Source organism: Ovis aries, chromosome 13 (assembly GCF_016772045.2).
Source record: "Ovis aries strain OAR_USU_Benz2616 breed Rambouillet chromosome 13, ARS-UI_Ramb_v3.0, whole genome shotgun sequence".
Taxonomy (NCBI): domain Eukaryota; kingdom Metazoa; phylum Chordata; class Mammalia; order Artiodactyla; family Bovidae; genus Ovis; species Ovis aries.
In genome coordinates this window covers 39,538,346-39,553,105 of record NC_056066.1, presented here as the reverse complement: position 1 = coordinate 39,553,105, position 14,760 = coordinate 39,538,346, and the positions used below count along the sequence as shown (strand labels likewise).

General features: G+C 43.5%; 1 protein-coding gene across 19 annotated transcripts in view; it reads left to right on the top strand.

Moving 5' to 3' along the window:
- Positions 1-14,760, top strand: part of RALGAPA2 (Ral GTPase activating protein catalytic subunit alpha 2) — a 290,584-nt gene that overhangs the window by 183,748 nt on the left and 92,076 nt on the right. For 16 of the 19 annotated variants that reach the window (XR_009596074.1, XR_009596073.1, XR_009596071.1 and 13 more), the window contains 2 exons: positions 3,235-3,393; positions 13,692-13,819. Coding sequence is in view for 9 of the 19 variants with exons in the window: in XM_060397513.1 (XP_060253496.1) it covers positions 3,235-3,393; positions 13,692-13,819 (287 nt within the window). In the remaining 10 variants the exon portion in view is untranslated. Of the gene's footprint in view, positions 1-3,234; positions 3,394-4,421; positions 7,965-13,691; positions 13,884-14,760 lie in introns of those variants that run through there. The other 3 variants (XR_009596072.1, XR_006055590.2, XM_060397515.1) reach the window with 2 other exon arrangements.

Sequence of the window (14,760 nt, the reverse complement as noted above, 5' to 3'; positions counted from 1 at the left end):
TGGCGTGAAGGATGGCTCGTGCAGACGACATACCACTCCCATCAACTTGACTCGTGGGCTCAAGTTTCTCCCTGGAGGGCCCGTCATTGGGATTCTCCAAAACTCACATAGTGACGTCTCTGTAATGAAAGCCCCTTTAGACGGAGTGGCGCTTTGAAGCTTCTAGGGGTACTCCTGGGTGTTCTGATGTGGTTGACAGTCTGGCCGGGTGACTCTTACTTGCACTTGCTTCCCACGTTCTTGTCGTGGCCGGAAGAGGGTACGTCCTTGCTCTCCACGCCCGATATATCTGCAACCAGTTCCACAGCCTCAGCTCTAAATTCTGTGCATTGGCAAATTAACCTATGACTGTGCGGAGGTCTGAGGCAAATGACAGTGAAGGCAGCTTTCAGACGGTGAACCTTGTGTCCTGACCCCTTGAGGTGTCACCACCCCTGAAGTGTGGACCTGGTCCTGTGACCTCATCCTCCTTGGTCCATCCTAAGGATACAGTTGTAAACAGAATTGGGAGAAAATCCTTTTTTTTTTTTTTTTTTTTAAATGTAGACCATTTTTAAAGTCTTTATTCTGTTTTTGGGTTGGTTTTTTGTTTTTTTTTTTTGGCCGTGGGGTATTTAGGATCTTAGTTCCCCAACCGGGGAACAAACCTGCACCTCCTGCACTGGAAAGGGGGAGGCTTCACCACTGGACTGTCAGGGAAGTTCCAGGAGACTTCCGTGGGTTATGTGATCAAGTTACCTAATTTAGAAAAGGGAGGTTAACTGCAAAAATTTCAATCCTCACTGTATCACCTCAGAGCTGATGCCTTGCGACTCACGAGTCTGGACAGGGAGCTGTCGCAGGTTCTAGGGTGCTGACCTTTGGTGGGACGACCATGCAGGAAGGCTGTTCAGTGGATGTGTTGGTCCCGTTCAGAAGCGTGTGCCAACCCTGCAGTGAGGGGCACAAAACTACCCAGAAAGTTGTCTCTCTCTATGGAGTGAGCAGGGCAGATGTGTGCCCCCGGGCAGCCCCTGCCCTCAGTAACCTTCTCCTGCTCTAAATTCCTCCCAAAGTTTCCATCTGAAATAACTCTGATTTCCCTCAAAAACATACCTTTATTATGCCGCTGGTGAGCCACTGCTACGTTTTGACTCCAAAAGGGTAAATTTTAGGAGTGTGTCATGAACTCCTTGCATGTTTAATTGAAAAGGAAAAAGAAAGAAAAATGGATATCTAGAAGTAGAGAGATGCCTAGAGTTACTATGAAAACCCAGGGTCTTTTTTTTAAACTGTTTACATAAGGGATCAGCCTCAACTTTTGCCTGCTACCCTTCTAGTCTTTATATGTAAGAGAGGAGGAGAAGGAAAAACTTATGTGCTGGGTTATTTTACATTTAGCAAGTTGTGGATGTCATTGAATTTTTCCACACCCATCACACCTCGTGTTCAACACTCACAGTAAAGTGTGCGTCCCAGAGACCAGGTTCAGACACAGCTGAATCAAGTACCTCACGTGTGGGCCACCCCAGCTAGAACCTCACCTCACTGTAGGTGCAAAGGTACAGTGGTCCCCAGAGGTATGACAGAGGGAGGAAGAAGCAGGCATTACAGGAAACCAGTCTCCCTTATGACCTCGTGAAGAGAAGGGAGGCCTACTGGGGTGACCTCGGGTTTTCCCCTTGTGGTCAGAGAGTCTATAAAGAAATTGCATTTATATTAACATGTTTTAAATACACAGTATTTGAGAACATCCTTTTTTATACTGTAAGACAAAATGCTTGATTTTACACGACATCTCTATTTTATTAAGAGCCTCTGACTTTAGATCTTCTCAGGGCTCACCTGTTAAATAAGTTCGCAAGCAAGGCAGGCTGTGTCACGGGCATAGGCAGGTGTGCGGGGGCGAGGATTCACATTCTCAGTAGGCATCCTAGGATCTCAGCAGCCAGTCCCTATGGGTTTAGGACTTCAATTTCAGCCAGCATTTTAGCTTTTATGATCGAGTTTTCTTGACTCACACAGCCAGGGCTGCCCCCAGGAGCTCACTTGCACTCCTCCAGCCCCAGACGCACAGTCACTGTGCAGGATCTCTGGGGAGGGTGTTCTTGCATTGGACCACGCTGTGCCCTGATGGATGCTCAGAGGGTCCCTTCCGTGGAGGCACCGGAAGCCCTCCTCAGAAAGGCCAGGAGTTTCTGACTCGTCAGCTTTGGACTGCATGGCCTCTTGTGTAAAAATGGGAGAGCTAGGGGAGTTGTGCTGTCACAGAGCTGTTGCCCTGGGGCGCAGCCTGGATGGCCGTGGGCAGTGGGGGTGCGTGGATTGGAAGCCCCCGCCCAGCTTCCACGCTGCTTCTGCACCTGTGGTGGGGGGGAGTGGTGCTCACCTTCCTGAGCCCCCTCGCCTCCTTGCTGGACTACATAAAGGTGATCTCAGAGTGTTAGTGGAAAGATAGAATAAAATGTACATGTGAACAGACTTTTCTCTGCAGTAAGGCACTCTTTCAAAGCCAGGTACTGGTGCTTCATATTAGTTTCTTATTAAATTTAAGTAACCCTAGATATTGGAGAAGGAAATGGCAACCCACTCCAGTGTTCTTGCCCAGAGAATCCCAGGGACGCGAGAGCCTGGTGGGCTGCTGTCTATGGGGTCGCACAGAGTCGGACACGACTGAAGCGACTTAGCAGCAGCAGCAGCAACCCCAGTTTCTTAGACAAAGGTAATATTATATATACTTTTTCTTAAAAGTTTGTCCTAAATTGGTTTTTATACATTTGGTAACGATTCTGTTATAATGGCTTCTGTTCTCTTATATGCATCGTTTTTTCTTAATCATCATTGAATTAAGAGCCTTATGAAGCTCTATTGTAATATGGAATAAAAGACTCATACTGTCCATTGTGTAGAACTACACTCAGCCACATAAAGCATCAGGCTTTGCTGCAGGAATAAAATAAAATTTTTAACAAATCCTGGAAAAGGTCCTGTCCCCATCCAGCCACATGTACCTGCAATGCTTACGTGCCTCTCTTGGTTCCAGTGTGTTTCATGGAAGGCGAGCTGTGTGTTTTTTGTTTTGTTTTTGTGCACTTGTGCTTTTTTAAAAATCTTCATAGAAGGCATCAGTGCTGTAGCCTTTTTCGGTGGTGAATTATTTTTGCCTCTGAGTATAATAATTCAATTTGTAAGCCACGACCCTTCATAAAGTGCTGTGATCACTCTGATTAATAAGGAGCCAATTTGCCGTTGCAGCTCCGTCACTTGGGGAATGACGAAGTCCACATCGTCTGGTCCGAGCACTCCAGGGACTACCGCAGCGGGATCATCCCCACCGCCTTCGGAGACGTTTCAATCATCATCTACCCCATGAAGAATCACATGTTCTTTATCGCGATAACCAAGAAACCCGAGGTATGTTTCCACCGCATTCTTCTTGTGGCTTGTACAGTGGTTTACCATATGATTCCCTGTTACTGAAAAACAGCGTTAATCGATATGTTAAAGGGGCCACTTGACACATACATGAATTACGTGTGCTGTATAGGAATTAAATATGAATTGGGGTTTTTCAAACACTCTTTCATCAGAAGCACAGAATTCTGTATTTTATTGCTGAGATTCTTTGAAAATTACATTGTAAAAACATGTATGGTTTTTTAAATACTTTTCATGTTTAAGACTTTGTAATATAAAGAAATGATTGAAAGTCTGGGGCATCTTGATTAATAATAATAAGATCTGAATGAGCCCCATGTCACATCCAGCATTTTATGGGTGACTTTGGGTAGAGAATCCAGCCTTGCCTCTGCTGCTGCTAACGGGGGTCAGTCCTGAAGGATCTTGGAAAAGTCCTAAAGAGCCGGGCCCCCCTGAGGCTCAGTCTATGTTGGGGCTCTAAAGATGAATGCGTCTTCCCACCCGATCGGTTCAGCTGGGTATCCATCATGCGAACGGCCAAAACCATTCGGGATCCTAAGCACAGGACCTATATTGGCTTCTGATTCCGCCCTTGTCCTGCCTTTAGTGGTGATTTAACAGCGCTTTGTACGGTGACTTGATTTTGTTTTTGAATTATTAATCCAAGGTGGGCTTTTTAGTCTTTTCAGTAAACTTTCAGTGTATTGTCTCTCCTTCTCAAGAGAATGACACATGCCTCGGCTTAATACTAAATACAACTGTCATTTCCGTTCCATTTTGTCCTCCTGCAGGAGCTAAAAGTTACTCTTCTAAATATACTCTTTTTCAGCTTTAAAAATAAGAGGCAAAGCTTTCCTGGGATTTATAACCTAAAAGTGTTCAAGTTGTGAAGATTAAATGAGCTAAGAAATGAAAGGTGTTTAAATCAGTGCCTGGTCCAGAGAAAAAGCTATTTAAGGGTTGATAATGATGAGAATAATAATAGATTTTATTATTATTGTTATTATTGTTTTTTGTTATAGTTGCTACCATGAAAATAGAATAAATAATGACTGGGACAACTCCTAAACTCAGAAAAGTCCCCACTCTGGCTGGTGAGGAGCCTGACATAAAGAGAACCCTCTTTTCTTTTCAAGGAGTGAAGATGCCAAAAGTTTTTCATATTAAATATTTGTGTGATCTTTGGTTCAAGTCTCTGTGTGTGTGAAGTGTTCAATTCTGTATAAGAAAACGGCTCTTACTGCTAATAACATTTGCATGTGTCCAAGGACATTAATTTAAAAAATTAAACTGAAAATTTTAATATTAGACAACTGATAAATTTAGTATCCTGTGGCTTTCCAAACTGGCAAATGTGTTTCTTTAATATTTAGTATGGATTAACTGGCTCTATTAGTTCATTTTCAACATGGCCCTCTAAAATGTCATTTAATGTCTTAAAAATGTCACCTTTATTTTTATAGCAAATTAAGACTATAAAAGGTATTTCAGTTCACTTTATAGTGTCAAAGTGATTTTCAAAAGGTATGATAGTGCATGAAAACAAATATTATCATACCTTTTAAAATTTCTTTTAAAAAATATGTAAGTTTTATAAATTTGGCCATAAATTCTGACAAGATGAATCGAGCAAATCGCTTTCTTAATATTTCAGTTCAAAAGGCCTAAAGGAAAGAAGAGAATAATGGCCAACTGGAAATTTACTGCTATCCCCACATTTAAAGGACAAACCATTACAATGTAATAAAATTAATCCAGACATTTCCAGGGCAAGTGTGGCTGACCTTTTGTTCGCCAACCACTGACCTCAGGGTGAATGCGAGAGGCTTGTGGAGGGAAAGTCTGTTTGTTTGGCTTCGGTCCCTGGTATTTAAATTGCATTCCCTAATCAAATGAAAAGGCTGTCCTCTCTATCAGGTTACAGAATCCATGGCAACATTTGGCCTTTTATATCCATAATGTTAGCCTTTTTGTTTGCATCTAAGTAGAGACACCTGGAGCAATGTTAACATTAACCGATTTAGCATTAATAGCTTCATTATATAAGAATTTCTGATCAGATAGCTGTTACTTTTGTTATATTGCTTCAGCTTGTATTGTTGTCATTTTTTATCTCCCTGCTTGGCAACCGGGCAATGATTTGCAAATTTTTTTTGTCTTGATTAATTAAGCAATATAATTATCAGTAACCACGATGCAGTCTTTGCTCAACAAAGCTTCTGAGAGAAAACAATGGTAAGTCTGTTAGTATGAATGCATTCCACGTGTCCCAGATGCATGAGGATATTACGGACAATGAGGGGAAAGGCCGCCTGGGAGCAGGGACAAAGGGTGTCAGGCAGGCCCGACACACTACACATACCGCCAGGGATGCTCTGCGGGCTCCCGGGGACACAGACGCCTCGTTAGATTACAGCTAGTCAGCAGAGATTAATTCTCAGCCATTTGGTGCAATAATTTACCCATTCCTCAGTCTTTTAACCAGCATGCCTTACCACGGAAGGGGAGGCTTTGTGCTTGAAAGGTTTATTTAACCTTGCCCACTTTTAGGGATTGCCACCAAAATCAATATTTTTGCTAAGAAATTGTCACGATGCAGCTGCTCAAAGTTAAGAACGATCCTTCTCTGAAGGACAAGGATGTGTACAACTTTCCACAATGACCACATCAGAGCATCTGTGGAGGACTTGTATCTTTCATCTGAACTTGGTGTGACTGTGTTCTGAGTATGCTATACTGGCCTCCGGATAGCCATACTTCCCTAAGAATAATTTTAATCCTTTTTGTTTTTTTTAGGAGGGAAAAAGAAAAAGGAAAAAAAAAAATCTCATCAGTACACAAAAGTCCTGCTCACTGGACAGAGTCATGCATATTCAAATTGTACTTTCATTCACTGGGCCTCATTAGTAGCCTGTGTAATAACGCGGGGCTGTTTGTAATACAAGCTCACAGACAGCGCTGCTTCCAAGGCCTTTGAAATTGAACATATTTCGCTTTTTCATCCATACACCTCCCTTAAATATACAAATTATGTGCCTGGCAGAACCCGCCTTGCCTTCATAATGCAGCCTCTACAAAACAGTAGGTTGCAGGAGCGTAGCTATGCTCACTGGAGGCAGGGATCTGAGAGGGTCTGCTCCCTTCTCGAGCTTTTCATCCAACTTTAAAACGTATAAATTTACCGAAAAATCAGTGTGCTTAGCAACATATTGGGTTGGCCAAATAGTTTGCTCAGGTTTTCCCATACTGTGGACATCGCCTCTTTAGTCACAGAAAAGAAATATGCTATTACCGAATTTGTGGTGTTTTTTTTTTTTTTTTTCTAAGTTGGTGGTCAGGGAAGACGTACACCCGGGCAGAATGTGAGATTTACAGGGTTTGTTAAAACACTCAATTCGTCCTGCAGGAAAGTGGTTCATAAAACCTCTGTGCAGCAAGGGGGTACCCATGTTACTTTGTTTCTTCCGGTGACTGGAAACAACAGGGGAACTCAGAACAATATGGGTGTTCATTTGCTTGTATGAATTTGTGAAGGTACGTTTTTAGCATTTTTGCTATGTTTCTCTCCAGGGACCTTAGTGATTGGCTGGTGACTGTCTGACCAAAGGGTAGATGAGCCGAAGCAGCCTTGACCAGGAGCAGTTTAGAGCAAGATGAGGCTTTGAGGAAGGGTCCTTTTTGTCACCCCAAGCAGATTGTCCATTTTTGCAAACCACGTTGGTGTTCTCCAGGATCTCCTTACTTGGCCCTGGTAGATACGGGCTTGGGACAAAAACATGATGATTCAATCGTTTCTGAGAAGCACAGGCAGGAGTGGGTAACAGGATGGGAGCTGGGACCCCAAAGTTCCAGTCCTTGTGCTTCCGCAGCAAGGGTGTCCTGGGCAAGTCTCTCAGCATCTTTGGACCTTAGCTTCCTCAGTTGTAACAATGAGGTTGGAGAGCATCCATCTTCCATGGATTCTAAGCACCCCTTTAAGAGGAGAGGGCCTTGTTGGAGCCTCCTGTTCCTAGATGCCCATCCTTTCTCTAAGTTGCCCTGAGGCTGCTGTTGTAGTTTGTGGCTCTCCTGCAGGCTCAGGAGCTATTGTGTGTGTGTGTGTGTGTGTGTGTGTGTGTCCAGGAAAACAGCTAACCCAGGACCTTCACTGGGAGCAAGCTATGTACTCGGGCTGCTGGTTAGGGCCCCTGCACCAGAAGCCACAGGAGCATTTGCACAAGTGAGATCCTGAGTAACCAGTGCTGGCGCCCATTTTTGGAAGGAAATCTTTTCCTAGGGTGACTTTATTGTAAAGGGGATGTGTTTGACTATAACATGGTTGTGTAAATTTCTTCTTGTTTCAAATGTGCAGTTTCAATATTTCAAATATTTTTAAACATTTATCTCAACCCCAGCCAAATGTCCTTTTTGAGATTAAGTCATACATTTTCAAATACTTTGGGGACTATCTCAAGGAAGGTGAGTTGCTTAGTTTTGAATATGTAAAGGATTATTTGTTTTGAAAAGATAATGAAAGATACTGAACAACTAGAATTCACTAAATATGTTATTAAATGGATAACTGCAATATGTTTTGGTTTGGTAATTTATTATTATTGTTGTTGGGAGGTTTTTAGGTGGAGGAATGACATTGGGAACTTTGTGAAAAGGCAGCTGTCATTTGCAGATGTTACATCAAAATCAGATTTCTTCTCTAGTTCATTGCCACTCCTAATTAGAGGAATTCCCTGGATAGAAGGGATCTATATTATTCCTTTTGTCCAGTTTTGAAAGACTGTCTGAGTCACCCAAAAACTGCTGCCAAAGAATAATAAGGAACATTTACTTATTTATAAGATAAGCTTCAGTACAGATGGAAAAAAAAAAATCTATGGCCCATTATTAACTCCTAGCTCCTGTTTTATCTTTCACAACAATTTAGCTATTAAGAATTCCCTCTCAATTGATCTTCCCCAAAAGTTGCATTGTTTTCCCTTTTTCCAGCTGGTCTTTGATATTTACATCTTCCCACCTTTGTCTTCCCCTCCTCCTTTGGCGAGAGTCAGCCTGTGTAAATGTGTGAGCAGCCACTGGAAGAGCCTGCTGTGTGTCAGAAAGTGGGCAGTTTTCATCCTCTGCCCCAGTTGACCTCTGCAGGAAGGGCCTTCTTCTCTGACCGCTCAGCATGCACCCACGTGCCTGCTGAAGCTCCTGCGTGTGGTTGCATGTGCCCTCAGCTAAATCTGGGCAAGGCAGGCCAGGATGCTAGGAGCCCAGAGAACCTGTCCGTGAGCAGGACACAGGCCCACTGCCCCCAGGACTAGATGTGTACTTTCTGTGCTGTACTTGAAGTTCATTATTTGACTCTTTGTTGTGGTTGGATTTTTATTGTTTAGTTAGCTTCATGATTTTTTTTAAAAATTATAGATCCATCTCACTGATTACTGGATTCTTTTTCAGGTTAGGGCTGGGACCTTATGACAGATCCATAGAACACTTCTCCCCCGCACCTCATCACAACATCAGCTGGGCTTTTGTATAGTAATGGGAAGCATCCAAAAGAGCTGCACATCTGAGACCTTATCCGCAAAATCTCTAGGGAAACCCAGACACAATAGGGAAGTCAAAAACACAGGCATCTGAGCAAGTTTTAGAGTCTGATGCCTTCATCTATGACTTCAGCAAACCATAAACACAGCAGTCATAAACACTGGCTAACTACTAGCCAGACAAACATCAAGTCTTATACTAATGGTCTATTTATTTCAGTTTCTTTTATCTGGCGTATCATGTAAATCAGTCTCAACAAAAAAAATCACAAGGCCTCCTAAAAGGCAAAAAAACACAAAAAACCCACAGTTTGAAGAGAGAGACCAAGCATCAAAAGCAGATTCAGATAAGGCAAAGATTTTGAAATGATCAGATCAGGAATTTAAAAGAATGTGCTAAAGGCTCTAAAGATGGACAACATGCAAGAAGAGATGAGTAATGGAAACAGAGAGATGCAAACTCCAGGAAAGAATTAAAAGGAAATGGTAGAAATCAAAAGCACAGTTGCAGAAATGAAGACTGTCTTTAATGGCTTAATCAGTGAATGGAATGAGTGAAGAAAGGAACTGAGAGCTTGAAAATATGTTAGTAGAAATATCAAAACTGAAATGCCAAGGGGGAAAAGGATCACAAAAACTGAACAGTGTTCAAGATCTGCAGGATAATTAAAAAGGGTGCATGCATGCCTAGTCCCTCAGCCGTGTCCAATTCTTTGTGACTCCATGGACTGTAGCCCACCAGGCTCCTCTGTCCACGGAATTTTCTAGGCAAGAATACTGGAGTGAGTTGCCTTTTGCTGTTCCAGGGGATCTTCCCAATCTAGGGATCAATCCTGCATCTCTTGTGTCTCCTGCATTGGCAGGCAGACTCTTACCACTGAGCCACCTGGAAAGCCCCAGTTACGAAGGGTAATATACACCTTGTGGGAATACCAGAAGAGAAAGAGAAAGGACAGAAGAAATATTTGAAATGGTAACTTAAATACATTTTTATATTACATGTATTTTAGTGGCTCAGTTAGTAAAGACTCTATCTGCAATGCAGAAGTCCTGGGTTTGATCCCTGGGTTGGAAAGATCCCCTGGAGAAGGGAATGGCAACCCACTCCAGTATTCTTGCTTAGAGAATTCCATGGGACGGAGAAGCCTGGTGGGCTACAGTCCTGGGGATCACAAAGAGTCGAACACGACTGAGTGACTTTCCCTTCACTTACAATATGTGAAAAATTTCCCAATTGAAGACAGATACCAAACCACAGATCCAGGAAGCACAGATAGCACCAAGGAGGATAAGTACGAAAGCATGACACCCAGATGTGTCACGTTCAGACTACATGTTGTAGACAGAATGTTTGTGTCCCTCACACCCCAGAATTCATGTTTTGAAATCTAACCACTAGTGTAATGATATTTAGGGGTAGGGGTAAAGGTGATTAGGTCACAAGAGAGGGGCCCTCAGGAGTGGTATTGGTGGCCTTTTGGAAGAGGACCCGAGAGCTTCCTTACCCCTTCTTGCATGTGAGGACACAGAGACAAGACAGCCGTCCATCTATTAGCCATCCAATTCAGACTTTCCAGCCTCCAGAATTGTGAGGAATAGATTTCTATTGTTTATAGGCCACCCAGTCTATGGTTGGAGAAGGAATTGGCCACCCACTCCAGTGTTCTTGCCTGGAGAATCACAGGGACGGGGGAGCCTGGTGGGCTGCCTGTCTATGGGGTCACACAGAGTCGGACATGACTGAAGCTACTTAGCAGCAGCAGCAGTCTACGGTACTTTGTTAAAGCAGCACAGAGAGACAAAAATCGAAAATAACAGGAAGATCTTAAAAGAAGCCAGAGGACAAAAATAAGTCTAGAGGCTCCAGCCTAGGAATTACATTGAACTTCTAGCCAGAAATCATGCAAGTTAGAAGCAAGTGGAGTAAAATATTTCAAGTGTTAAAAAAAAACACCCACCAAGATAGAATTCTGTATTCTTCAAAAGTGAAAGAAGAAATACTTTCTCAGACAAATCAAAGTCAGGCAGTTTGTAACCAGTAGACCTGCCTTATAAGAAATGTTGCAATAAATTCATCAAAAAAGAAGGAAAATTATATGGATCAGAAACACAGATCTAGTTTAGAAAGAAAGAGCTTTAGAGAGGAACAAATGAAATCTTTTATTTTTTATATTTATTGATTGATTGCACTGGGTCTTTGTTGCTGCAAACGGGCTTTCTCTAGTTGCAGTGAGTGAGGGCTGTTCTCTAGTTATGGTATTCAGGCCTCTCATTGCAGTGGTTTCTCTTGTTGTAGAGCACAGGCTCTAGAGCTCTTTCTCAGTAGTTGTGGCACACAGGTTAGTAAGGGAAGCCCTTGCTCATGTGCAGATGCCCCCGAGAGGGCCCTGCCTATCTGTGCACCAGCATCCCTGGAGCCTTCAGTCCTATGAATAACCACAGAGGTCCCTGCTTTCCCTTTTGACCTCTCATTTTGGCTCTTGGTTATTTCCAGTCTGGCACTTGATCCTCTCATTGTTTTCTTGATAGTTCTAGGTTTACTTGGGGGATGGATATTCATGAAAAGCCCTTGAATACGTCCGTCCTCCTTGGTTTGTAGGCAGGATTCAGGGTGAAGCCAGTGGTGTTTGTAGTGGTAAGTCTCCAGGGACGGTCCCGTCCATCAGTGCCGAGGCAGTTCTGACCTCAGGGTAACAAGTCAGCTTCTCGGGGGAGTGTCATGGAAAACCAAATCTCGCTGGTCCCCGATCCCTGATGTTTCCGCACATGCCCTTTCCCTCACGTGTAGAAGCTTTCCTCTCCTGTCTTTTCTTCTTGACGTCTTGCTGCTGCTGCTGCTGCTAAGTTGCTTCAGCCGTGTCCGACTCTGTGCGACCCATAGATGGCAGCCCACCAGTCTCTGCTGTCCCTGGGATTCTCCAGGCAAGAACACTGGAGTGGGTTGCCATTTCCTTCTCCAATGCATGAAAGTGAAAAGTGAAAGTGAAGTCGCTGAGTCGTGTCCGACTCTTTGTGACCCCATAGACTGCAGCCTACCAGGCTCCTCCATCCATGGGATTTTCCAGGCAAGAGTACTGGAGTGGGTTGCCATTGCCTTACCCATCCTGACGTCTTACTCTAACATAATTTTGTAACTTAACAAAGTTCCTTTCACAGAGACTGTGATCATGGTTGCCATTACTCTTCACGGGGCCCCCCTTTACCCCCATCTTTTTGTAATGCTTTATCCCTGCCCCCACCCTGAGTATACAAACATGTATCCCACCCTGTCTGACTTGGGCATTTAAGTTCCTGATCACTTCATTTGCAAAGATCATCTCCAAGTTAGGTCAGCTCCGGCCAGACTGAGGCTTCCTCACTGTTGCTGAAACACACCGATTCCGCCCCCACCCAGGGCATCATGTGTGCTGCTGCTCTGCCTGGAATGCTCTCCTATCAGCCGTCCTCATACACTGGAGGTCAGCCCTCCCTCCCTCGGTCCAGCCCTCGGCTTCAGCCCCCTGGCCATGTGACCTCTAACTGAAGGACTCTCCCCTAAAGAGGCCTATTGCTCTTCCCTGCCTTCTGCTGCACCTTAGCACTTTACTACCTGTGTGTGCGTGCTAAGTTGCTTCAGTCATGTCTGACTCTTTGCAATCCCATGGACAGTAGCCCTCCAGGCTCCTCTGTCCATGGGATTCTGTAAGCAAGAATATTGAAGTGGGTTGCCATACCCTCCAGGGGATCTTCCTGACCCAGGGATCGAACCCGCCTCTTACATCTCCTGCATTGGCAGGTGGGTTCTTTTCCACTAGTGCCACCTGGGAAGCCCACTTTAATGCTTAACATATTACATATTTGATGTCTTTATAGTGTTTTTTTCTCCAAAACCTCCAATAAGTTCTAAGCTCAATGAAATCAGGAATTTTTTTCTTTATATTCACTGCTGTGTCCCAAGTCAATAGGACAGTATCTGTCAGATAAAAAATATTTTTTGAACAAATGAGTAAGTAAGTGATAAGAATAAATATAGGAGTTATAAGGAAGACCCTATTCTTGACTTCATGGAGCTTAGTCTCCATAGTAGTGAATGGAGTTTATGAAATTCAAATAGAGGGAAAAAAAAAAAGTGAAAGAAAAAGAAATCCAAAAAAAGACAGGCACCAAAACCCTGGGTGGCACAGGGGTGAAGGAAAGCCAAGTCTCTGTTAAAGAATTAGAAGGAAATGTGAATAATGTGATGTCTCTGAAATGGAGGGAAGAAGGTTCAAGAAGGAGGACCTTGTGGTTGTTAGCTGAGACAGTGTCATCTCCTTTAAGAGTCAACATACATTAGGATCCATGTGAAAATACTGCTAATTCTAAAACTGGTTTCAGAAGGTTGCCAGCCTGGGGGTGTACCATGAGGCCCGGCTATGTGCTCTGGAGTGTATCCACATGGTAGAAATGCTCAGAAAGAGCAATATCGCTTCCATAAATGACAGCTCAAGAAAGAAGAGAAGAACATGGTCACAATCTGTCATGAGAATTTTAGCTGATTAGTTTGCAGGAGAGGAGCATCGTGGCACAACCCTGCTTGGCTTGATTCGAAAGCCCCTGGACCTGGGTCCCCTACATCCAGTGCCCACTCTGTGGGTGGCAGCGTGCGTGGTCCCGACAGATTTGAGATGTATCAAGCAGCTGTTCTCATGTCTTTGGTTCACCTTTCACTGTTTTTTTTTTTTGTTTTTTTTTTTTTTTGCATACTAAGTGTTCTTCTGATTTTGTTCTGTTTTGCATTGACAGGTTCCGTTTTTTGGGCCTCTGTTTGATGGAGCAATCGTGAGTGGGAAGCTACTGCCAAGCCTTATCTGTGCCACCTGCATCAATGCCAGCCGGGCCGTCAAGTGCCTCATCCCCCTCTACCAGAGCTTGTATCTTTTTTAAGTTAAGTGTGTAACATGTTAACCTTCCCAGCATCCAACTTCAGGCAAAGAGGTAAGCCTTAACAGCTGGGCACAAGAGGGGAAAAAGGATGTTTTTCAGTCTGGGTTGAAGAAAGCAGAGTGTGATTTTATACCATTTCTTATATCATAAAATACCATACTTTCATATGTAATTTTGTGCCACATCTAACTTAGGAAGAGTTGATTTTCATAATCAAGCCTCATAAGTTTGTGCTGAGAACAGCACCCGTGATGAGATGCTCATTCTCCAGGGGTATTTCTCCCCAGGTTCATTCTCCTCCCCTCTCCTCCTCCTTCCCTGTCTGCTGCAGTCCGTTGCGTGTAAGTTAGGGTGCTGAAAAGATGCAGTGGCGTCACTCCAAGCACTTGCCAGAAGCAACCACGAAGGAAATGATGCTGATAAATCAGAGAACGTGACAGGTGCCACTGGAGAAGCACAAATGGTGTCCCAGGAGGTCAGGGGAAGGGGACATTGTGTCTGATTGGGAGGATAGGAAGGGCACCCTCAACAGAGTTGTGCTTGAACTCGCCAGTGACAGTGGCTAGAAATCCTTTTGTCATTTTCCCAAATCCTGAGTACCTCCTTCTCTCATTTCTGATCTTCTTTCTAAAAACAGAAGAAATTTCACTAGTGTGATTCTTTATTTTTCCTCCAACATTTGTTGGCCTGCTGTAATCTTTAAATCTTTTAGAGCCAAGAACCATGAAAAGCAGCCATTTGATCAGGTTGGCACTGGAGGTACCGCATATTTAAAGCTTCATTTTACCCTGATGATAAGAAAATTAAGGTGACTTCATAAAATTGCTTCGAAACACATCTGACCTAACACAACTCAGGATTTCTCTGTTTCTAATTAGTAATGATAATGATTATAAGCATATTGTGTTTGACCTCTGTCTCTCTACTT